The sequence below is a fragment of the Rhinoraja longicauda genome, chromosome 23 (genome assembly GCF_053455715.1).
Source record: "Rhinoraja longicauda isolate Sanriku21f chromosome 23, sRhiLon1.1, whole genome shotgun sequence".
NCBI classification, from domain to species: domain Eukaryota; kingdom Metazoa; phylum Chordata; class Chondrichthyes; order Rajiformes; family Arhynchobatidae; genus Rhinoraja; species Rhinoraja longicauda.
This window is the reverse complement of record NC_135975.1, coordinates 16,409,254-16,435,719: the sequence shown is the minus strand read 5'-3', so window position 1 is coordinate 16,435,719 and position 26,466 is coordinate 16,409,254. Positions and strand designations below refer to the sequence as shown.

The 26,466-nt window shown below is 42.0% G+C and overlaps 1 protein-coding gene across 3 annotated transcripts in view; it reads left to right on the top strand.

Annotated features, from left to right (window-relative positions):
- The window catches only part of LOC144604905 (voltage-dependent calcium channel subunit alpha-2/delta-1-like), a 497,845-nt gene that overhangs the window by 212,435 nt on the left and 258,944 nt on the right, over nucleotides 1-26,466 (top strand). For all 3 annotated transcript variants that reach the window (XM_078419763.1, XM_078419762.1, XM_078419764.1), the window contains one exon: nucleotides 4,927-5,047. In XM_078419763.1, coding sequence (XP_078275889.1) covers nucleotides 4,927-5,047 — 121 coding nt within the window. The remainder of the gene's footprint in view (nucleotides 1-4,926; nucleotides 5,048-26,466) is intronic.

Sequence of the window (26,466 nt, the reverse complement as noted above, 5' to 3'; positions counted from 1 at the left end):
ATGTCTTATGAACATGAACGATTGTGATTATTTTCTCATCTATTCCTTCTTTCCTTCACTTTCCACCTTTGGGGATCCTTTCACAATCCGCTAACTATGTGATCAATTCTCTTTTTTTTGTTTGCTCATTTGTGCTTCGAGTGTACCTACTTGTTTGTCACCTCTCATGTGGTTATTTTCTTCAATTGATGCACCTCTGTCTCCTTCCCCTTTCCTTCCTAAATAGCTGTACGTCTAGGTTTAAAAGCAAATGAGCCTTGCCATTAACCAGCTGTCTGCAGTTTACTTTCTCACTTTAGGGAGGGTTGGGAGATAATTCCAGTGCTAAAGATGCAAATAGCAGTGTAAAGTCTGTCTAGAATTAACAAACCGTGGCATACTAAGAAAATTAAAGTGACATTGATGGTGTGGCCTTGTTAGAGATCAACGCATCGAGAGATCTAGAAGCGCTCAACTGAAATTGTTTATCCAGCAAAAAACCCATTTGATGCATTGCTAGGGAGAGCCAGGATGTGGAAGGTTCTCGGAGATCACAGTAATGGCTTCCATCCTATAAAAAAACACAGAAGGATTTAACCGTGTTAAGGACTTTCAGAAAATTGGGAAATTATGACTATCAGATAAGGTTGAAAAGGTTGGTAGTTCTCTTTCAAATAGAAAGTAATATTTTAAAGACCGTCATCACATTTTCTTACTCAGTTGATAGGTGAGGCAAGGTGATGTGTAGAAAAAAATTCCATTTATGATCAAAATCCAAATATACTTCACATTTGACTGCAGAGCGTTGAATACACAATTCTGATACCCGGGTGCTATGAAGAGGCTGTGCTTAATGCTGGACAGGCCCGCTGTCTGACAAACCATTAAACTGAGGCTCCACCTGCTCTCTCAGGCAGACATGAAAGAACCAGTGACCAATCTGTGAAGAAAGGCAATTAAATCCCTCGTGTTGCTCCTCAATGAGGATCAGTAAAATAGGTTACCCAGTTGGTATCTCATTGCTGCAGTGTGCAAATGCATGCTGTCCATCTCTCTTTGGCAGAATGGGAAGGGCTCTTCTACAGAGATCCACCTGTCCCTTTGAAGCACATCACAATCAAGAAGGTGGAGCCGAGACCAAGATCAGGTTGTGCATCGATCTTATTGATGGCAGAGCAGGCGCAAGGAGCCACACATCTCCCACTTTTGTATGTCCTCAATACTTTGACAGTGACCATTCTGCTCAGTGAGTCACAGAACAATGTTGGAGTCATAGAGCGATAGTCATAGAGTGATACAGTGTGGAAACTGGCCCTTATGCGAAACTCGCCCACACCGGCCAACAATGTCCCAGCTACACTAGTCCCACTTGCCTGCGCTTGGTCCATATCCCTCCAAACCTGTCCTATCCATGTATCTGTCTAACTTGTTTCTTAAACAATGGGATAGTCCCAGCCTCAACTACCTCCTCTGGCAGCTTGTTCCATACACCCACCACCCTTTGTGTGAAAAGGTTACCCCTCGGATTCCTATTACATCATTCCCCTTCGGCTTGAACCTATGTTCTCTGGTCTCGATTCCCCTATTCTGGGCAAAAGAATGTGCATCAACCTGATCTATTCCTCTCATGATCTTACACACCTCTATAAGATCACCCCTTATCCTCCTGCGCTCCATGGAATAGAGACCCAGCCTACTCAATCTCTCCCTATAGCTCACAACCTCTAGTCCTGGCAACATCCAGCATAAATCTTTTCTGAACCCTTTAAAGTTTGACAATATCTTTCCGATAACAGTGCCCAGAACTGAACATAATATTCTAAATGTGATATCAAGATTCAAGATTCAAGATTCAAGATAGCTTTATTTGTCATCCAATATTGGATGAAATTCAGTCACCCACAGTCCAACAATAAAAGCATTAAATAGGCATTAAAATTACACAACCCCAAAAACACACAAAAAAAGAAACATCCATCAAAGAAACATCCATCACAGTGAGTCTCCTCCAGTCCTCTCCTCACTGTGATGGAAGGCCACAATGTCTTTCCCTTCTCCTGCCGTCTTCTCCCGCAGTCAGGTTGTTGTGGTTGCAGGCCGCGCCGGATGGTCCGCAGCGGGCCGAGCTGAAGGCGAGTCCCAGCCGCTCCCACAGCCTCCGAAGACGGCCGGCTCCGCCGATGATAAGTCCGATCCGGGCGGGCGAACACGCTGCTGCTGTTGCTGCACGTCGGGGCGGTCGTGGCTCCCGACATTGAAGCCCCCGCCCAGCAGAGAAAAATCCCGCGGCATATTTTAGGCCGCGCCGGACGGTGAAATGTCCGCAGTGGGCCGACCCAAGCCCCGTGATCCGGGGCGGGCAAACACGCTGCCGCTGCCGGAGCTCCCGATGTCGGCATCCACACGGCCCGTCTTATACAACTGCAACATGACCTCCCAACTTCTGTACTCAATATTCTGACTGATGAAGGCCAAAGTGCCAAAAGCCTTTTTGACCACCTTATCTACCTATGACTCGACCTTCAAGGAACCATGCTCCTGTACTCCTAGATCCCTCTGCTCTACAACACTACCCAGAGGCCTATCATTTACTGTGTAGGTCCTGCCCTTGTTCGATGTCCCAAAATGCAACACCTCACACTTTTCTGTATTAAATTCCATCAACCATTCCTCCGCCCTCCTGGCCAATTGATTCACAACTGTTCAAAACCATCTTCACTATCTGCAAAACCACTAACTTTTGTATCATCAGCAAACTTGCTAATCATGCCCTGTATGTTCTCATCCAAATCATTGATGTAGATGACAAAAACGGGCCCAGCACCGAACCCTGAGGCACACTACTAGTCATAGGCATCCAGTTGGAGAAGCAACTTCCACCATTACCCTCTGCTTCCTTCCATGGAGCAAATTTGCTATGCATTCAGCTATCTCTCCTTGGATCCCATGCGACCTAACCTTCCAGAGCAGCCTACCATGCGGAACCTTGTCGAACGCCTTACTGAAGTCCATGTACACAACATCCACAGCTCTGCCTTCATCAACCTTTTTGGTCATGTCTTCAAAAAAATCATTCAGATATATGAGACACGACCTCCCACGTTCAAAACCATGCTGACTATCCCTAATCAGCCCTTGCCCATCCAAATGCCTGTATATCCTATCCCTCAGAATACTCTCCAGTAACTTATCAACTACAGATGTTAAGCTCACCGGCCTATAGTTCCCAGCATTTTCCATTCTTGAAAAGAGGTACAACATGTGCCACCTTCCCGGCACCTCTACTGTATTTAAGGATGAAAGGCTCCCGCAATTTCCTCTCTAGTTTCCCGCAATGTCCTCGGATATATCAGATCAGGCCCGAGAGATTTGTCTACCTTCAAACACGACAGTATCTTCAGTACTTCTTCGACAGTAACCCTGACTGCTCTCAAGACACTTCCAGTGACTGTTCCAATTTCCTCCATCCTACTGTCTTTCTCCTCGGTAAATACTCATTGAGGACCTTGCCCATCTCCTGTGGCTCCACACAGAGGTGACCGCTTTGATTCCTGAGAGGTCCCACGCTCGGTCTATACCCTTTTCTCCCTTATGTATTTATAAAATCTTTTGGGATTGTCCTTAATGCTACCCACCAGCGCTATCTCCTGGCCCCTTTTTGCCCTTCTCATTTCCTTTTTTAGTTTACTCCTTAGCTCCCGAAACTCCTCCAGGGGTGCACATGATCCCAGCTGCCTATACCTGTCCCATTGCATCCTTCTTGTTTTTGACTAACATCTCAATTTCCCTCGTCAGCCAAGCTTCCTTACGTTTGCCTGCTTTGCCCTTCACTCTAACGGAGATGTACATATCCTGAGCTTTCGCCAGCACACTTTTAAAAACATCCCACTTGGCCGATATTCCTTCCCCCTCAAATAACCTGCTCCAGTCAACTTGAGCAAGACCTTCTCTCATACCCTCAAAGTTGGCCTTACCCCAGTTGAGCATTTTAACATGTGGACCCTCTCTGTCCCCATTGTTCCCGATGTTGTTCCCGATGTTGGGGAAGTCCAGAACAAGGGGTCACAGTTTAAGGATAAGGGGGAAGTCTTTTAGGACCGAGATGAGAAAGTTTTTTTTCACACAGAGAGTGGTGAATCTGTGGAATTCTCTGCCACAGAAGGTAGTTGAGGCCAGTTCATTGGCTATATTTAAGAGGCCCTTGTATGCCACGGTTTGTTATACTATAATTTAGTACAATCAAACCACACACAAGTACAACGGGTAGTGCGGAAATACTAAAGTGCAGAGCATCGTGTGACAGTGTTATGGCATTACAGTTTCAGAGAAAAAATGTAAGGTCCGCAATGAGGTTGGTTGGAAGATCGGGAGTACACCTTATTTATGGAGGACCATTCAGTAGTCTGATCACTGCAAGGAAGAAGCTGTACCTGAATCTGGTGGCACGTCCCTCCAAACTTTTTGTATCTTATGCATGACGGGAGAAGAGGAAATGACAGAGGAGAAAATGGTCCTGATTATCTTGGCTGCTTTCCCAAGACACTGTGCAGAGGCTGGTCTGTATGACGGACTGGACTACATGCACAACTCTGCAATATCTTGCTTTGCAACTGGGAAAATAAAAGTACAATCATGTTCGTAGATTTGAAAAATTTTAGCTGGTTCTAAAATTTTCTCTTTGTGTTTTTGACATTTCCAAAACAACAAAAATAATCACCTTGTATTTTTATATGTCATCATTGTCCAACTAATGGAAAACTAGTATTCATCTGTAAATGAACCTTTTAATGGCAAGATTGTTCAGGCATTAACGACATGATAAAGTAATCTCATTTCAGCTGCGATGTCCTTGTTGTCTGAGATCATGCTCAAAGTGCAGGATTGTGTGAAACACTCAGAGCTGCAAAATATTCATTCTTTGATTCTTCTTCTTCCCCCCAACAAAAGTCTGAACGAAATGAAAGCCGACCAAGGATCAAACCTGATTTTCAATTCAACCAAGACTTCCGTCGTCGTGTGGACTTTAACCACACCGCTGTCCACATCCCCACCGACATCTACGAGGGCTGTGAGTATTCTCCACTCTTTGCCTGATGTATCCGTTTCATTGGAAAATGTGTCCAACTCTCGGCGAGACATGACTGCTGTCATTAAGCACTCTCAGTTTAAAACGGCAGACTTAACGTATTAAAGAGACCCTCGGAAACAGACTAGCAAATTTCTACGCGTTCTTATTATTCAAATATAAATATTTTTCCATATGGATTTTGAAGGACAACTGAGAAATTGTTAAAGGGGACACAGCTGGCAGAGGAATTTTGATCTCAGGGTTCATTTTTCTGTTGGGTTATTTAAGGAAGCTGAGTAGAGATTTATACTGGAGTGGTAAATAATTGCACCGCCTGTGTGTTCACTGACATCTGAAAGAAATGGAGATGGTCTTCAAAATACTTTACTGCTGTAAGCCTGTTACTTTTTTTATTGACCAGTCCACTATTTCTATATTAATTTTATGAGTCCCTATTTTGCTGTAACAAGCAAACAATGTGGCCCATGGTGGTGTGAATAAGGCTGCCTCCATCCATAACTGAGTGCCCAAGGGGATCCATTATACTTTGCAATCAGTACCACCATCAAAAGCACCATCGCCATTCAGTCTGAAGAAGGGTCTCGACCCGAAACGTCACCCATTCCTTCTCTCCTGAGATGCTGCTGTTACTCCAGCATTTTGTGAATAAACGCCATACAGGGAGTCTGTGCGAAGGTTGTGTCATGGCTTTTTTCCATCCCATTTTCAGTATTTAATGCAGGTAAGTCAGTTTTCATCTTAAATTGTGTGAGAAGATGATGACTTCTTCAAGTGACTGCTTTCACTTTCATTAGGAGCTGATGCTTTTAATGCATGCCGTACAGGTTGTTCACGAGGTTTTGCAACTGGAATCTGATTTATTGTTTACTGATGTATAGACCAGATTTATTCCCATCCAATACACAGTTTGGCCTTCTGACAAATAAGTACCATTCGGCAAATGTCCTATGAGGCTGAACAGTCGTCATGTTTCCTTCTCAGTGCAGTGTGGAATAGGCAGTGGTTGTACTACATTTTAATCTAAAAGAGATATCCAAGTACTGCATCAACAGTTGCATAGTCTTTCTAAACACCAGAGCACGTTCCAGATATCAATCTTGTCTCACTCAGGTTGAAAGTTGCATTGTCCTAACATTTGATTATAAAATGTGACATGAATGTTGCTTGCTGTAATGAGAACTGCTGCTGATACCCAGAGGATGATTTGAATTCTTACCTAAAATATTTAAATTAAGGTGTGTTTTGCCCTGCAACTAAACCATCATTAGGTCATAAGTAATAGGAGTAGAATTAGGCCATTCGGCCCATCAAGTCTACTCTGCCATTCAATCGTGGCTGATCTATCTCTCCCTCCTAACCCCATTCCCCTGCCTTCTCCCCATAACCTTTGACACTATCAACAAGAACCTTCAGTACAACCACGCTGAAAGATATTGCAATAATTCTTTGTTCCTGTGTTCCAGTGTCGGCAGCTAACTCATTGATGGAAAGGAAAACTACCAATGCTATTTGCAGATCATTGGCATGAGGCTATTGAGCCTTTCCTGCAGGTGTTCAACAATTGGTACTCTGCTTACACTTATGTTGCAGCATAATTTGGTTCCATCTTTACAAAAAGCAACAGTGGGTGGGGGGGTCTTCCAGTGCTATGCTCATCATCTGTTTTTTAACATATTCCTACCTCACGTGAATTAAAGCTGAACCAATCTCCAGACAAGCAAAGAATTCTTACCTGCCCCGACTTCATTGTAAATCATTGCACATCATGTATTTGAATGGGGTTGGATCCCATCATAGTCTAACATCTTTCTTCTTCCAAGGCAGTCCTTTGGGATTGAGGATGACCTGCTCCCACCCTGGGTTTGCGTGTTTGGAGGTAGCTCATGAGGCCAGTGTGGGAGGATTTAAATTTGAATAATTAAGTAACACCTAGTAAATAAATACCAAGTAATCGTGCAGTTAATTATTTATTGATTAAACTCACATGATGCACTGATGTCCTTGTTAAGCATGTAAATCTCTCATCCTTAACTAATCTTTCATCGATAACCTGTGAGCGGCACTGTGGTGCAATGGTAGAGTTGTTGTGCCACAGCGTCCGAGACCCGGGTTCGATCCTGACTACGGTTGTTGTCTGTACAGAGTTTGTGCATTCTCCCTGTGACCGCGTGGGTTTTTTCCAGATTCTCCAGTTTCCTCCCACAGTTGAAAGACGTGCAGGTTTGTAGGATAATTGGCTTCTGTAAGTTGTCCCTTGTGTCTAGGATAGAACTAGTGTGCGGGTGATCAAGGGTCAGCGTGGACTCGGTGGGCCGAAGGGCCTGTTTCCACACAGTATCTCTAAACTAAATTAAACTAAAAACTAATTATGCGAGTGATTATGGGCCTACTAATGTGGTTAAATGTCACTGTTGGATGATGTCCGCGTCAGAATGAGAATTTGCCGGACATGAATGAATGAATGAATGAATAAGTTTATTGGCCAAGTATGTGCATATACAAGGAATGTGCCTTGGTGCTCCGCTCACAAATGACAACACAAACATAAAGTTAACAATTAAGAATAAAGCATAACCACATCAAAGCAATAAGGATACCACATGACAGTCCAAACATGTGGGTGGAAATAAACCAGAGCAAAAAAGAGACTACAGACTTTGGTTATTGAGTAGAACTACTACTCGTGGAAAAAAGCTGTTTTTATGTCTGGCTGTGGCTGCTTTGACAGTCCGGAGTCGCCTTCCAGAGGGAAGTGCTTCAAAGAGTTTGTGGCCAGGGTGAGAGGGGTCAGATATGATCTTGTACCAAACTGTGACATCTTCAGTTTATTCAGAAACAGATGTGAAAACGTGTTATACCTTTCCATTGGACCACTGGAAGGCAACAGAGTCAAAAGTTATTTACATGCTGATGGTGCTGATCATAAGATTTTGTCCATGCTGGTTCTGTTAAAGACAACGTTGCTGTAAAATAACTTGGTTGGATTGAAAGCATTTGTCAACCTGTTGGCGAGAAGGTACAATTTTATCTTATGCTTGATATTTAGGAGATATTTGATTTTGGTTGATAGCACTCAGTGGGCATGAGGTTTGGTTGCTGATATTGACCAGCGACTGGGCTATCCGTTAATTGCACTTTGTTTTTTAATCTGAGCTGTCGGTTATTGAGGCTGAAGTGTGGGGATTCTGGGGACTTGTAGTAGATGTGTCTGTCCCTTTCTTGGTCCTTTCATAAACTGTTTAATATCAGCGTTGACTCCACCTTGACCTTCGATGGTAATTACATGTGATTGATTTTTGACCATTTTCCGGTTTCCTCCCACACTCTATAGATGTACAGGTTTGTAGGTTAATTGGCTTGGTAAAATTGTCAATTGTCCCTTGTGTGTGTGGGATAATGTTAGTGCAGGGGGATCGCTGGTCGGCATGCCGAAGGGCCTGTTTCCGTGCTGTATCACTAAACTACACTAGACTGAAATAAACTAAACTAAACCATCTTGCGGGTGTCTCATGGAGGTAATGTCTGTGATATTAGATATCTGAGATAGATAGATTCTTGATTAGTGCAGGTGTCAGAGGTTATGGGGAGAAGGCAGGAGAATGGGGTTAGGAGGGAGATAGATCAGTCGTGATTGAATGGCGAAGTAGACTTGATGGGCCGAATGGCCTAATTCTGCTCCTACCTCGTGATCTCATGATGTCTCACAGCTTGAATGCTCTCTCATTCAGGGCCATCAAGGTTTGCCCCTTCTCTGTGTACAACTCGTGCTTCTTTAAATTTTCCTTTCCATTACATTGTTCGTCTTGTGTCTTCGGCTATGTCTCAGACAGCGTGCTCTCAGCCCATTTTCTTGGGCATCTTACATGTTATTTTCAGTAAATTAAAAAAAAATATGTATATCATTTTGATAACTTCTATATTTCCTCCCTGAAACAAGTAGTAGTTTAATAAAAATATCTGACAGCATGTTGGAGATATTTTATTCGCTGAGACGTTGTTGTCTGCTCCTAACTTTATTGGAGATGGTGGTGTTGACCCAGCTTCTATCGCTGCCATTGCCATGGTGATTTTACTTCTTCAGTTCTGTTGTGATGTGAGCTCCAGGGATCTAGGTCCAGCAATTAAAATTGTATATTTCCAAGACAGGATTATGTGTGACTTAGATGGGCATTGATATGTGGTGACTTTCCTTTAGACTTTAGAGATACAGCACAGAAACGGGCCCTTCGGCCTACCGAGATCGCACCGACCAGTGATCCCGTACACTAGCACTAACCTACACACACTTAGGGACAATTTTACAACTTACCGAAGCCAAATAACCTACAAACCTGTACATTTTAGAGTGTGGGAGGAAACCAGAGCACCCAGAGAAAACCTGCACAGTAACTGGGAGGACATACAAACTCTGTGCAGACAGCACCTGTAGTCAGGATGAAACCTGGGTCCCTGGGTTGCTGTGAGGCAGCAACGCTGCAGTTGCGCCACTGTGCCACCGTTACCTTGGTTGGTATTCAATGTTATGAGTATTGTTGTTGCTGCACTTGTCCAGACAAGTGAAGGTTGTCTTGTCATGCTTCTGACTTTTGCTTTGTAGGCTACGGAAAAGCTTTGTTAGATCAAGTGTTGAGTGATTTGCCACGGGATACCGAGCCTTAACCTGCTGCTGTGGCTGTTCCATTTAACATTTCTATTAGTGCTGATTGTAGAGTATTGATGCTGGTAGCTCAGCATTGGTAATGAAATATATTTGGATGTCAAGGGTTGTTAGACTCTCTTGTTGGGCATGATCATTGCTTATGACCTGTATTATAACCTCAGATAGTCCCTGCTATCCCTCTCTATCCCCTCCCCTTCCCAGTTCTCCCACTGGTCTTCCTGTCTCCGACTGCATCCTATCTCTGTCCCGCCCCCTCCCCTGACATCAGTCTGAAGAAGGGTCTCGACCCGAAACGTCACCCATTCCTTCTCTCCTGAGATGCTGCCTGACCCGCTGAGTTGCTCCAGCATTTTGTGTCTACCTGTAGTATTCAGATGATTTTTAGTACTTCATGATCCAATGTGTGTGGCTGAATATTGTCCAGGTCCTGAAATGTGCAAGCATGGACTACCTTGTTGGTTGAAGAATTAACAGTGGAATTGGGCATTGCACAATTGTCCAAATCCTCCCACTTCTAACCCTATGATGGAGGGTTAACAGTGATTAAAGCAGGTAGTTTGAGCCTTGGATATTGTGTTGAAGAATTTCTGTGACAATATCAGGTGTGCTTCCCAGTTTTCCTGACTGAAAATTGACTTCTTAATATTTAATTTCAGTTGTCAATATTCACACTATTAACAATCTTCCCTTTAGGCGATGCAACGCAGAGTGAACCTGAGGGAATAATCTTGATTTAAATATATCTTGACATCAGCTCATTGTCTCCTCACATTCTCATACAATGTTCCCAACATATTTAATTCAACGTGGTCCAGAATACAGCTTCATTCTTTTACAGTTGTTGAAACCTTGTTCTCAGTAAATTGGCTGCTAGTTTACCCTCTAAATAACATAGGCCACACTTCAGCAAGTAATCAATTGGGAGTGAAGTGTTCATTGGTTTGAAAATGCTAAACAAATGAAATGTGTTATTTTTTATTATTTAAAAAAAATGTAATCCCATTGTTCATGGCAATGTTTTCAGATGGCTTGCATTTTCCAGATGCTTCAGAATGGACGTGGAATCCAGTTCACTAAGCTCAAGTTAATTGTATTAACTTAATTGGGTTGCATCTCCAGATGTTGATCATCTTTGCCCAGTGAGATATTTCCCTTAGTTTTCCCACAATATCCTGAGAGAAAAAATTTAGAAAATGAAAGGAAGGATCTAAAAATAACATAGCAATTTGTTTGATTATCAGAATGCTTTTTATATGGAAGACCCAGAGCGATTGTGCACCTGCTTAAAAGTGTTTAATAAGCTTCACAAAATCTGGAGGCCCTGTCCATTAACTCTTATCTCCAATATGTCATTAGATTTTTACCATTCTCCATCTGTACTGACATAAGTCCAAATTTGGCTTGGCCTGCACAAGTGCGGAGGGCATTAACAATGAGGAACATTAATCTGGCAATGTATCTGCCTTTATACAACACCGATCTGGAATACAAGCTAAACATTTGCATGGAATGAGCAAAATGTTAAACACATATTTAATATCCATGTGTTGGGGGTCAATGAGAAATAATTAGAAGGACAATCATATTCTCATTGTATCTTGTCAAGTTAGTGACAACTAACATACGTATCTTGTCATCTATTTGCATCTCCTTTTGATGAAGGCTCCCTCATCTTGCATGGTGGTGATGCCATCATAGCTAACATTCTGTCCCCTTTAATCTCTCGTTTTCACACCTCACCATTCCATATCTCTATAACTCCCTCTCCCCTGACAGTCTGAAGAAGGCTCTCGACCCGAAATGTCACCCATTCCTTCTCTCCAGAGATGTTGCCTTGCCTGCTGTTACTCCAGCTTTGATGTCTATCATCTATATCTAACATTGTGTTGGCTGGAATATTCAATGTCCATTTCACATGATCTATGTAATGAATTTTCTAATTTTCTTGCTTATTGGGCGCCAGAGGCTTCCTTGGCAGTTAAAACATTTAATAATACTCGAAGGATTTGGGTTAATCAATTTTCTATTTTGAATTGCAAGGCTTCATAGGTCAGTCATTTGTAGACGAACAAAGACTGTTGCCTCAGGCAATGGTTTTAATGTAGTTTCCTTAAAACTTTATACAGAATAATCCTGACCTTGCAGTAAAGTGATACTATGGTTACAGTTATCTAAACAGAAAATATTCTATTTTTAATTTTATTAAAGGAAAATAGTGAGAGAGTTAAAGATAATAGGTACAGATTGTAAAAATAGTTCAGTTTAGTCTATTGTCAGTTGTACGGAGGTGCAACAAAAAGCTTTTGTTGCGTGCTATACAGTCTGCAGAAAAAAACAAAAAGCCCTGCATGTGATGAAGTATTCAAGCTGGCTATTTATGAATAGAGAAAAAAACATCTTAGTTTCCCAATCAAAGAACTACAATCGGCAACCCTACTTCTGTGGAACCTAGTTAAATTTATAATCTTGACGTTGGGATTAAAATTGTGTTTAATGAATTGTTCCTGCTGTGATTTTTTTCATGTGGTTTGAGTATTTATCCATTAATTCCACTCAAATTTTCTACTGATTGTTGACCCATGACATTTTCCTGACCTTCAAAATTAACTTTGCTCCTCCTTAAGGGCAATTTTTCCCTCATTAGTTTCTTTCTCCTTAAGTCATCTCATATCCCGTTAATAATGTTCCCATTCAGTAGCGGTACATTTTGATTCCAAGCAGGCATCATTAACTTCTGCAAGACAATTGAATAGATGTTAGGAATGATAGTTGCCAAATATTAATGTTGTTTCACAATCAATAGATCTTGGGTTTTGTCAGTGTTCAAGGTTGTTATTTTAGTGGTTTTGATGATTACTTGTTTGGCAGCAATTACCCTGGAATTTTTTACTTGGATGTTGAGCGCAGCGGTAGAGTTGCTGCTTTACAGCGAATGCAGCGCCGGAGACTCAGGTTCGATCCTGACTACGGGTGCTGTACTGTAAGGAGTTTGTACGTTCTCCCCGTGACCTGCGTGGGTTTTCTCCGAGATCTTCGGTTTCCTCCCACACTCCAAAGACGTACAGGTATGTAGGTAAATTGGCTGGGTAAATGTAAAAATTGTCCCTAGTGTGTAGGATAGTGTTAATAGTGTTAGTGTGCGGGGATCGCTGGGTGGCGCGGACTTGGTGGGCCGAAAAGGCCTGTTTCCGCGCTGTATATATATGATATGATATGATATGATAATTACAAAAAGAATTATCTTTAAAGATTTAACAGTGCACCATCTTGTTGCTATGACAGTAGAAAATCTGGAAATAGGAGAAGGTAGTTTAGATCCTTGAACATGTGCCAGCAATCCATGAGATAATGACTGATTTGTGACCTGACATTATATACATTCTTTTTTCCAAAACCTTTAACACATTTGGCCAATATAGATCTGTCAATCTCAGATTTAAAATTAACAATTGGCCTAAAATCAATTCTTGTTAGAGTAAAACATTTGAAATGTTCACCAGCATCAGTATTGTGCTGGGGCTTGAAATGGACCAGTAAGGCAAAGTAACAGGCCCTTCAGCCCACAATGCCTGTGCCAAACATAATAATAATAATAATAATACATTACATTTGTATAGCGCTTTTCTAGACACTTAAAGACGCTTTACATGGTTAAGTAAGACATAAAAAATAAATGAATAAACGAACAGAAAAGGAAGAATAAGGTGAAGCGACGCTAAGGTGAAGCATGATGCTAAATAAACTAATCTCATCTGCCTGCTCATGATCCAAATCCCTCCATCTCCTGCATAACCATGTGCCTGCCTAAAAGCCTCTAAAACATCTAATTTACTAATTTCACTTCTGTAAAATCTTCCTGGTACTGAATCATCCCATTACAGTAAGGATGTGGCGGCCGTGAAGAAGGTGCAACGTTCTAGGTATTAGCTATAAGGAGAGATTGGACAAACTTGGATTATTCTGTCTTTAGCGTCAGAGGTTGAGGGGAGGCCTGAGAGAAGTTTATCAAACCATGAGAAGCATAGTTGGGGTAGACAGCCAGAAGCTTTTAACCAGAGTGGGAATGTCACATACTGGAGGGCATAGGTATCAAGTCATAGGGGGAATGTTTAAAGGAGATATGTGGGGTTCTTTTTTTTTAACACAGAGAGTGGTGGGTGCCAGGATCGCCCTGCCAGGGGTGGTGGTCGAGGCAGGTACGACAGTGGTGTTTAAGAGGCTTTTGGAAAGACACATGAATATGCAGGGAATGGAGAGATATGGAGCACATGCAGACAGAAGGGATTAGTTTAAGGAGTCATCATGTTCAGCACATCTCATCTTGGGCTGGAAGGCCTGTTTCCGTGCTGTACTGTTCTATGTTCCAAGTTCAAATCAAGCCAGGTCCCTCTGGAATCCCTTTCATTTTAGCTCCATTTAACAAAATACTCTACATGTCCACTTTTATTCCTACCAAAGTGGATGTTTTTCATAAGAGATGTCCTTACCATATCACTTAATCTACACCTTCTGGATCCTGGCTGACTCCTACCCAAAGCATACTCCATCTGGATACATGACACTTAGTCCACTTAAATCATTGATGCAGATTGTGAAAAGCCAGAATGCAAGAATTAGTTCCCGTTGGGACCCTACCAGTTACACTGTTTAAACCCTAAAAATATCCATATATCCTTACTCTGTTTTCAGTATATCCTCGATCCATGCCAAATTGTTCTACGTTGGATGAGATTTCTGGGGACCTGCTAAATATCTGATATATTTCAGATCTGATATTTATCGAAGCATTTTAAGATTTAACCTTTTGCTTACTTTTGCTGTCAATGTCTAATAACTCAGCTGCAAAGAAAATCTGCTTTCAGGAAAAAAAAGGGAAATTGAATCAATTCATGAACATATATGTGAACAATAGTGATAGTAAGTTGTATATTTTATGAATGTTTTTCTTATGATTTTATTTTCATAGATAAATTATTTCTTGCTAAGATAATTTTGTTCAGTGGTGATTAAGTGGATCAGAAAACTGCAAACCTCAGGCAAATCTGTTGCTGCTAACACCAACATTTTACCAAAGGGAAACAGCTAATTTCTGTTCCATTGTAATAGCTTCCCATTGATCCTACAAGATTTTATCTTGTAAAGCTGCCTGCTTGGAGATCCCTTACTAAAGGTTCGAAACACACAGGAAATAAAGCAATTCCATGTAAATTACTAAATGGAGTAATTATCAGCTATAGCCTGTGCAACCAAAGATATCAATCCACATGAGGAACTGCTTATTGCACTATTCAGGGAAAATATGTAGTGTTTTAGACAATAGACAATAGACAATAGACAATAGGTGCAGGAGTAGGCCATTCAGCCCTTCGAGCCAGCACCGCCATTCAATGCGATCATGGCTGATCACTATCAATCAGTACCCCGTTCCTGCCTTCTCCCCATACCCCCTCACTCCGCTATCCTTAAGAGCTCTATCCAGCTCTCTCTTGAAAGCATCCAACGAACTGGCCTCCACTGCCTTCTGAGGCAGAGAATTCCACACCTTCACCACCCTCTGACTGAAAAAGTTCTTCCTCATCTCCGTTCTAAATGGCCTACCCCTTATTCTGCTGCTGTTCGTGATAGTCTACTAAAATTGACATTAAGCCCCGACAACAAAGACTTAAAGCAGTAGACAAATGCTTTTAGTGCAAAATTGCTGCTTTTTATATGAGCAAGATATTGTGGTAGCTCGAAATTTGAAATAATAACAGATAATGATGGAATCATTGCAGAAAACATTGTTGGCAACCCTGTGGCGTAGCTGGCAGAGTCACTGCCTCACAGCAGCAGAGACCAGGGTTTGATTCTGACCGTAGGTGCTGTCTACGTGAAGTTTGCACATTCATGCTGTGACTGCGTGGGTTTCCTCTGGGTGCTCATCCGAAATGCGTGCAAATTTGTAGGTAAATTGCCCATTAGTGCGTAGGGATTTCATAAGAAAGTGGGATAACTAGAATGAGTGTGAAACGGGTGAGGCTCTATAAGGTGCTGGTCAGGCTGCATTTGGAATATTGTGAGCAAATTTGGGCATCATATCTGAGGAAGGATTTACAAGAGGGTCCAGAGGAGGTTTACAAGAATGATCCCATGAATGAGGCAGTTAACATACGATGAGCGTTTGACAGCACTGGGCCTGTACTCGCTGGAGTTTAGCAGAATGAGAGGGGATCTCATTGAATCGTACAGAATAATGAAAGGCTTGGATAGAATGGATGTGGAGAGGATGTTTCCAATGTCAGTGGGTGATGAATCTGTGGAATTCTTTGCCACAGAAAGTATGAAGGCCAAGTCAGTGGATATATTTACGGCAGAGATATATAGATTCTTGATTATACTGGTGTCAGAGGTTAATGGGGAGAAGGCAGGAGAATGGGGTTAGGGGGAAGAGATAAATTAGCCATGATTGAATGACGGAGTAGACTTGATGGACCAAATGGCCTAATTCTGCTCCTATCACCTATGATCTTACGATAAACCATTAAAAAATATTACAATTCATATCATGAAAATCAACATCATTTTAATCATGGAATAGATGGGATTACATAGTCCATTGCTAAAATCTAAGTCGACATGCGTTGAACAGGACAATATTTGTGACAACATGTACAGCAGCAATACTCCATAAAAAGTTAAAGCTCTGTATTTCTTCAGTAATGATTTCTTCTCCCAAGACACGGGCAATGGATTCACTGGAGGAATAAGGTGCGACTGACATCAATTTCTGGGTTTCCACGTTTAACTGCATGTCCATGATTACTGGGTTGCTATAGTTTTCAGCTAATCATGAGGTTCGTATTAATGAGGAATAGTACAAGATATTAAATAGGATAAAGATGATCAAAGAAAGAGTATGGATTAACACGGGAAGACACAATGTGCTGGAAAGGTTAGAGGAGGGATGAGGACGTTTTCTCTCAGAGGATAGTTAGGTCAAGAACGTGCCATCTGTAAAAATAGTGGAGGCATGTTGAACAAGTAATTGGATGTGCAGAAAGAGCCATGACTTGCAGTGCTGTGGTGCGATTAGACTATGAAAATTTTCTTTGACCTGGCATTGAGGCGAATGGCTGAAGCTTCTAAGTTGTATATTTTCACTGATTCTGAGTTGTTGTAAATTTTTGCCGGGTTAAGATATAAAACCCTGATGGATTTGCTGTCATTCCAGCTGCAAAATGCAGGGCATAATTCTTTCGAAGCACGATGTGCTCAAAGTGACAGCGTTTCCGACCTAGAACATGAAGTGATCACTGAGATTGCAGACAGTCTCCAAAGGTTGAGACAGAGGGTGGGTCTTTCAGGCGATCTAGGGATTGTATGCAATTGCCGTTTACCCCTTCACATTATTTAATTAGCTAAATGGTGATCATCAGATGTGGTGTGAAAAATATTGAGTCATAAATTGCTGTGGCAGATCATTTACTAGTGTCTCCTGTGTTTTCAGTTTCCTTGTTTTGTTTTGCATGATGATTTACTGAAGGGGAGAGCTGATAACTGTGTAAGGTGGGAAATGAGTGAATAAGGCATGCAGTATGCTTCTCTTTAAACAAATGGATTCAAAGACTAGGAAATAAATAGCCCAGGGATTGAAAAGATACGGGTGAATTCAACACAGACCAAACAAATGAAAGAAAAATAGAGTGTGAAAGAATGGTTGGATTAAGAGGCACAAAGGACAGTCATTTAAAAAAATCATTTCTTGCTTTTAGAAAAGAAATCATGTACAATTAGATCGAATCTCATCCCACATACAAAAGTTTCACCATACGTAGCACCACAACATATTTCTCTGGTGAGGCAGACAGCACAGTTGTGTTTTACAGATAGTGCTTGAAGGTGGGTTTAGATCATTAGATTTAATAGTCTAATCTAACCTTCAAGCACTTGGAAACTAACAGAAGTAACAAGTGCTATTTTGAACAATATTTATTTTATTTCCATGCTTAACCCATTCATCTATCTATCTTTGAGGATGGTTTTGTCTTTGTGCACAAAATCAATTGTTCGGACGGTAAACTCCACATTAACCTGAAGACTTCAAGTAACAAATCTAAGGCTGCTGCCTCTCTTTGGGGTTCATTTCCTTCAGTTTGGACTCCTTGTCCAAACATATTTCAGTAAATTCTGGGGAAAAAGAGAAGCTGTGTGTAGAAATCGCAGTGGAGCAACAAGTAGTATAAGAAAATAACTGCAGATGCTGGTACAAATCGAAGGTATTTATTCACAAAATGCTGGAGTAACTCAGCAGGTCAGGCAGCATCTCGGGAGAGAAGGAATGGGTGACGTTTCGGGTCGAGACCCTTCTTCAGACTGATCTGTGTGTAGATTTTCTGTCAGGGAAGTTGGGAGAACGGATATAGAGTTTCTCAGATCCATTCTCCTGAAAGATTGAATTAACATATAACTTTGATCGTGTTTGCAAAAATACCCCCTCATGTAATAATTTTCCCATCATGTAGTCATTTATTTGAGAAATATGAATTTACCAATGATTTGAAAGAAAAGATGTATCATCTGTGGTTTGCAGTGGGAGCTGATGGTGAGGCTAGCTGTGCTTGCTATTTACAATTAAGAGGATCCAAAAACAATTTTAATAGGAGGCACATAAACAATTATATGTGGAAATGCAGACATTCAGTCTATACTTACTATATTTAAAAAATCTCCCAAATGTTATCTTTTGTTGGGCAAGTTAGAAGTGACGGACTAAATCATAATTGCATTTCAACAACTTCTGTAGCTCAAAAGAGATCCTCATTTTGTGAGTGTGAATTTTCATCCTTCTGAAATATTGCAGCATTTTCAAATTAAATATATGAACTTATGAAATATGTATTTTTAAAGTTTGATATTTCAACCTCTGTCTTGATCTGGTATATTCTGCATTGTTTTTTACACTCTAAATCCTGATAGTTGAGCAATTGTTTTTCTCATTTCCCTCTTTGCCGTCTGAAATATTTCTTTAATCTGATTGCCTGCCCAGCATGTCCAATGTCACGTTCATCATCAAGAAAGGGTTACCCCATGCTAGAGCCATAGTTGGATCTATGTAGAAAACTACTTTCGTGCATTTGTGACTTCCATTGTCATTTGCGAGAAGTGAACTAACTCAGCACAATTAATCAGTGTTTCAAATTCTTTCATGAATACATATTTACTTACTGGGGTGTAGTCCATGCAGTAATTTGAGATGTGAGAGTTGCAGACAGGCTATGCTTAGCAACATTGTTTTATCCTTTTTTCTTGGCACCCTAGCAATTCAATGCATACCAGTGCAGGAATGGGAAGACGTACTACTTTGTGTTTACAATTTCTTGGCACATACTTGCCTGCACAAATGTCCAAAGAGTGAAATGTGACCTCAGCCACTCAGAGAATGGAAATCAATTAGGTCACGAACTTCATCCAAGGAATAGAGAGGCTGCGGTGGCAGACGCCTCCCAGGAGGAACAGCAAAGCTGGGCGGGGGAACCTTGCAGGTCGACATAGCCTGCGGTCGAGGCCTGGGTCGACAGAGCCTGCGGTCGAGGCCTGGGTCGACAGAGCCTGCGGTCAAGGCCTGGGTCGACAGAGCCTGCGGTCGAGGCCTGGGTCGACAGAGCCTGCGGTCGAAAACCTGGGTCGACAGAGCCTGCGGTCGAGGCCTGGGTCGACAGAGCCTGCGGTCGAGGCCTGGGTCGACAGAGCCTGCGGTCGAGGCCTGGGTCGACAGAGCCTGCGGTCGAGGCCTGGGTCGACAGAGCCTGCGGTCGAGGCCTGGGTCGACAGAGCCTGCGGTCGAGGCCTGGGTGGATAGAGGCTGCGGTCGACGGAGCCTTGCGTGTCGATGGAGCCTGGGGCAACAGAGGCCGGGCCTCTACCTGGGGTAGGTGGAGACAGATACAAGTGGGGTTTAAGAGAGTTTTAGACAGAAACATAGAAAATAGTGCAGGAGTCAGCCATTCGGCCATTCAAGCCAGACCTCCATTCAATATGATCATGGCTGATCATCTAAAAGCAGGGGTCAAGGAAAGAGCGTTCACGTCACGGCCCTGTTTCCACCAATCCTTCCACCACTACGCACAAGAAGCACAAGAAGCGAAGATGCCAAGAAGTGTGTTCAACTCTCTGGCTGAACAAATTCTAATCTTGTGATGTGGACTCGATAAGAAGATCCAAAAGCAGTACCCAGTTCCTGCTTTTTCCCCATATCCCTTGATTCCTTTTGCCCAAAGAGCGTATCGAACTCTCTATTCAATAGGCATATGGGAATGCAAGGCAGATAGTGATATGGATCATGTACTGGCAGATTAGATCAGTTTAACTCGGCATCATGTTTGGCCCAAACATTGTGGACCGAAGGGGTCATTCCGGTCCTGCACTATTTATTGCATGTTCCACATTCAAGCCCAGTCTCACCGGAGTGCATTTTCAATGGGTCGTTCCACCTCATATTTTATGCAGAAGAAAATTATTTCACCTGACTTCTTCCTTCAGCTTGCTATTTTTTTTTAAAAAGCATGCTCTCAGCTAAGCCAAATGCCAGCTGTCATACAATCAACCCATGTGACAGCTCGGCAGTGTTTAACAAGGAAAATCTTTTTTTTCCCCGGAAATTGGACATTGTCACACTGAACTAATTGGATCAGTTTGTAGGTGCAACTGGAGGCTGACAAAAGCAATCAGATCAGCAGGAGTGCTCAGTGACTTTCCAACTAACTCTCATATTGTTGAATGCATGTGAACAGGGGAAATGGTTTAAGATTGTTCATTGTTTCTGAGAGTCAGAGCTGCAGATATATTTGGTTATTAAAGCTTAACTTTTATGCTTATAAAGTTACAGGGATATTTGTAAACCAGCTAGCTTCTGCCTTTCCTTGTTTCTAGATAAGAGTCGTTTCCCGTTTGTTTATTGAGATACGGAATACCAAAAATATTCAGTAGTGGAGTCTGAAAAAGGGTCTCGACCCGAAACACCACCCATCCCTTCTCTCCAGAGATGCTGCCTGTCCCACTGAGTTACTCCAGCATTTTGTGTACACCTCCCAAAAATATTCAGACTAGTCACACTTCATATCATAAGATCATAAGTGATAGGAGTAGAATTAGTGCATTTGGCCTATCAAGTCTACTCCGCCATTCAGTCTTGCCTGATCTATCTCTCACTCCTAACCCCATCCTCCTGTCTTCTCCCCATAACCTCTGACACCCTTACTAATCAAGAATCTATCTCTGCCTTAAATATATCCACTGACTTTGCCTCCATAGCCTTCTGTAGCAAAGAATCCCACAGATTCACCACCATATGAATGTGATTGGTTACTGAAACATACCTTTAAATACCAAAATACTTTTCTGTATACAATCTCATTGTTTCTTTAGACTTTACTTTAGACTTTAGAGGTACAGCCCCAGGCCCACCGAGTCTGCGCTGACTGGCGATCATCCCGTACACGAGCACTATCCTATACACTAGGGACAATTTACAATTTACAGAAGCCAATTCATCCGCAAACCTGTACGTCTTTGGAGTGTGGGAAGAAAACCGGAGCAACCGGAGAAAACCCACGCGGTCACAGGGAGAGCGTATAAACTCCGTAATCAGGATCGAACCGGCGTCTCTGTGGCTGTAGGGCAGCAACTCCACCGCTGTGACACTGTGCTGCCCACTGTGTTTCCCGTGTGGATGCTTCATTTTTAAAGACTGATTCAGCCTGTTTTGTAAAAGAAACCACGTAAAAAACAAAAATTGACTATGAAACTGACAGTTCATGGACAGCTTGAGGTTTGCAGGTTGGAGATTGCACTGAGTGTTGTGGGTGGTGAGTAGATTACAACTTAAGCTGCAGCTACTCAGCAACCTTTGATCGCTTCAGTAGTTGGGCAAAAGTCTAAAGAAAAGAAAATTGGCAATGTTTTATTCAGAATTATAGAAATTGAATATTAATGGTGCAGCAGTGGATTCAGGCCTGGATCATACTGTAAGGCAAGGGGCATTACTGTCATCCGCTTTGAGGATAAGCCTTGACTTTGGACATGTTCCACACTTTGAACAACGGATACAGTAGATGAGGAATGGAGGAGGTCCAAGTGAACCTCTGCCAAACTCTGTCCAAACCTGGACAGAGTCGAGGGAGGAGTTATAGGGACAGGTGTTGCATCTCCTGCGGTTGCAGGGGAATGTACCTGTGGAAGGGGTGGTTTGGGTGGGAAGGGATGAGTTAACCAGGGAGTTGCAGAGGGAACGGTCTCTGCAGAAGGCGGAAAGGTTTCGGCTATATCTCTCTATCTCACCATCTATAACTCTCGTTTCCCTTTCCCCTCAGTCTGAAGAAGGGTCTCGACCGGAAAGGTCACCCATTCCTTCTACTCAGAGATGCTGCTGGGTTACTCCAGCTTTTTGTATCTACCTTCGGTTTAAACCAACATCTGCCGTTCCTTCCCATCACTTATTAGATGTCATGTAACCTGGCATTTCAATCAGGCAAAACTGTATCAGCACTCTCTAACCTGTACTAAAATAACAAGAGAAAATGACAGGAAGTGTTCAGCTGCATTCAGTTCCCTTTTTTTGGAGTCGATCACTTTAAATTTTCCAAATGAATGTTAAAAAAATATCTTCAAACAAAATAATCATTAAAACGAAAGATGAGTTCTGCTTAAATCGCTTGGCCCACTTCACCTGTTTCCACAGGTGGTGTGCTGACTTGCTTGCAGTTGGGTTTCATGACCTAGGCTCTGTTCTTCTCTCTTTGGTGAGTTTATGATGAGTACACTATGGGCTAAAAATATAGAAACATAGAAAATAGCTGCAGGAGTAGGCCATTCGGCCCTTCAAACCAGCACCGCCATTCAATGTGATCATGGTTGATAATCCTAATTCAGTTCCCCGTTCCTGCTTTCTCCCCATATCCCTTGATGCCGTTAGCCCTCAGAGCTATATCTAAGCTGGATTGGAAGATAAGATATGGGATGGAAGCACAGACACAGGGTGGCGAGGCAGCAATGCTTTGCTCTCTGGAGAGAGAGCCACATTGGTCGTCAGGAAATACCTTTGACTGCAGTAATTCAGAGAATATGCTGTGCTCAATGAAAAGATACTGGGATTATTGCCAGCAAAATATTTTCCCACCATCCTCCATGTAAAACAAGTGGTCATTAGAGATGCATATAATAGTTTCTCATTTTTAATATTCTTTTCAATGGTATTTTCAACAATGAACAAAGTTTAATGGAGGCAACGTTTAATGGGGCATGTTTTTTTGTACAGTGGTTTGTGAGTGCCAAGAACCTGCAGCCAGAGGTGGTGGTCGAGGCAGATGTGATAGTGGCATTTAAGAGACTTTTGGATAGACAAATGGCTATTCAGGGAATGGAAGGATATGGATTATGTGCAGGTAGAGAAGAGATGGTCTTGACATCATGTTCGGCACTGGCATTGTGGGCCGAAGGGCCTGTTCTTCTGCTGCACTGTTCTATGATATTGGAAAGGAAAACACAGACAGTGGTCATTATTTATGAATGCTAGAGAAAGCTAGCAACCCTGGAGAAATTACAGTGAGTTATTTTTGTACGGATAAACTAGAAGTTGATAAAAAACGGAAATATCACAAGCAGATTTAGTGCCACTGAGGCATCAAAGATTTGAATGCATTTCATAAGATGTTATTTTTCATCACCTCTCTGTGAAAATCCTGCTGCAGGTGAACGGAATGACAATTTATGGATCCACTTGGTAAATGATATTCCCTTTACCCCTGGTGATACTCCTGCATGTTACACAACCTGGAATCTGACTCACACTTTGCTGAAGCGTCATCAGTTGCAGACGTTCTCCAGAAAAAACCCCAAAGGATTGCTTGTGATGAAATCTCAAAATACAACAATCAAAAGGACAAGGACTACAAGTTGTGTGAATGAAAGCCGTTTATCTTTTCATCGAGTCATAGAGTGATACAGTGTGAAAACAGGCCCTTCGGCCCAACTTCGCCATGCTGGCCAACATTCCCCAACTATGCTAGTCCCACCTGCCAGCATTTGGTCCATATCCCTCCAAACCTGTCCTATCCATGTATTGAACTTCTAGTGGTGAGGAACTATCCGTCCCATTTACAAGTGGCTGTCAGAACGCTGTAGGGAGAGGAGTTTGTACCATGAATCCGTAAAGCATGTGTACTAATGTTGAGTTAAGCGGCCAGTGTGCTTACTATTATGTTTCCTGCATGCAATTTGTATTGTGCCTGCCCAACCTACCTAAAATGATGGATTGACTCTCTAAATATGTTGATTTCCTTGTGGCTTTTTAAATGCGTACAACGTCAATAGAATCTCACTTGCGTTCAGAATTGAAGATTAAACTTTCGTTTGTGTCTCGTATCGATCTGCATTGATTGTAGCTGCCTGTATTCTCCGACTTCTGTGTTTTTGAAACAAATACAAAATCTTTCTTTGTTTTAATACAAACAAAATACAAATTTAAGTAGACGTTGTTTTCTATCAACTTGGTTTTATGAACTTAATATTGGCCCTGGACGCTGCAACTCAGCTGTGACTGCATAGGAAATGATTGGGTTTATAATGATTCTTCCTTCCCTGAGGTCGGACAGGGACATCTTTATGGACATTTCACTGCAAGACACCTCAAGCAAAGGGGCTCTTGTAAATCATATGATAGATATCCACTTCCTGCATGAGCAATGAATCTTATTATTGTTGTAAACTATAATGTCTTGTTAAACAAATTATGTTGCCGTTTTCTATAGCATCGGAGGCGATTTGGATTGAGAGATTTATGAAAAAGTAATTAATCCTAATATTCCATGGGAACTTTTTTTGAGATGTTTGTTTGGGTAATCCATACTAATTTGCCAGAAGGTAGCAGCATCAAATGGTTGTTAGACCTCTTTTCCATTATTTATTAGCAGGTGAAATACAATGGCAGACTCATTTATCATATGCTCAATTGCAGAAGCTACATAAATATATTCATAAACAACTGCTATTGTTGGTGCTACCATGGCAACAGCCTTAATAAAACTGCCAGCTTGTGTCTCCTGTGAAAATCTGATTATTTGCACAGATAATAACGCCGTGTTTGCCCACGCCATTGTGCAGATGTTTGGTGTGTTTGGTGAGCTCACCCTGATGGATGGAGCACTGCAGCGCAAGCGAGAAAATTGATGCAGTTTCAAATTACCAAGAGAAATACATTAACAGAATAACTTGGAATAAATTAAGTTATGAAATGCAGAATAGAAATGAGATTTTACTCACAGTCATAAATTTATTGCCTCGGGAGATTTAAACTGAATATCCGGCGCATGGTGGCATTCCCAGACATTGACTATTGACCACGATCTTGGTTCCACCATGTCAAGCTGCGCTAAATGTGAGATGATTTTCAATTTTTAATTGATAAATGACCTCATGAGAATTAAAGTTAAAATTCAGTTTCTTCCCCAGATGTTTGCAGCTTGGCATCATTTAATCCAGTTTCAATTCCCTATTTTGGAGTTAATAAAAATTTATGATCTGAAGAAGGAACCTCACCCACTTCAGCTTAACGTGGAGCTGGGCTCCTAAACTGTGATCAGATGTTTGATCATTGAAATCATTTAAGGAGGTTGCATCCTCCAAATTGACCAAGCCTTGATTTTTAACCCATGAAGGTTAAAGAATGTGGGAAAGGGTGAATTTAATAATCTTTCCTCTCTTGTGCGTCTGGGGTCAGGAGCGCAGTAGTGTTTTTCCCAATTCAAGTAAGGCATGAACGGACAGTGGAACCCTCTTCCACACAGCTCCTCACAACTCCACATTCTTCTGGATACTGACCGTATGATCTTTTCCCCTGCTTTCTCTGACTGCTCCTAGCCTTTGATATTAATCCACCTCCACGAATATCCTCAAACTTTCAAGCTGTGTTTTCCCCACCCCTCACCTCCTCACCACTTCATGCCACCTTCACCCGGAACATTACAGGACATGTCCATTTTTTTGGCTCTTCTGCAGTTTCTTCTCCACAGTCGGACTGTGGCCCATGATATCTCACAATTGCTGGTCTCTTACTCACGAAAGTGCCTTTCCCAGGAGCAGGTCCTCGGGTGTGAGCTTCTTCAACTAAGTCAGCTCGATCCAAGCAGCAAAGTGCTGAGAAGGTTTGTTTAAGGCCCATTCAGATTGTACATAGCAAGCCACAGCCACAGAGATATATATGTTGGCTGCCATTAATCCTGACCCTGTCTGAGGAAGACATTTAAAACAATCCATAAAACAACCACTGAAAAACACTCGAGTTACTTAAATCTAAACATAGTCTTTTTTTAAATTAAAAAGATGAAAACACAGGAGTCTACTTAAACTGACTCATTTAAGAGAAGTGAATTAGCTCCTGCTTGGCCATCTCTGCAGCTATTCTTCTCCTTAGAAACATAGAAAATAGATGTAGGAGTGGGCCATTCGGCCCTTCGAGCCAGCACCGCCATTCAAAATGATCATGGCTGATCATCCAAAATCAATACCCCGTACCTGCTTTTTCCCCATATCCCTTGATTCCATTAGCCCTAACAGCTAAATCTAACTCTCTCTTGAAAACGTCCATTGAATTGGCCTAAACTTCCTTCTATGGCAGAGAGATTCATCCATTTATGAATGATCTCAGTGTTCTCAAACCAGAAGCAATGGAAGATTTTCCAGTGTTATTGCGGTGAATTCTGCTCAA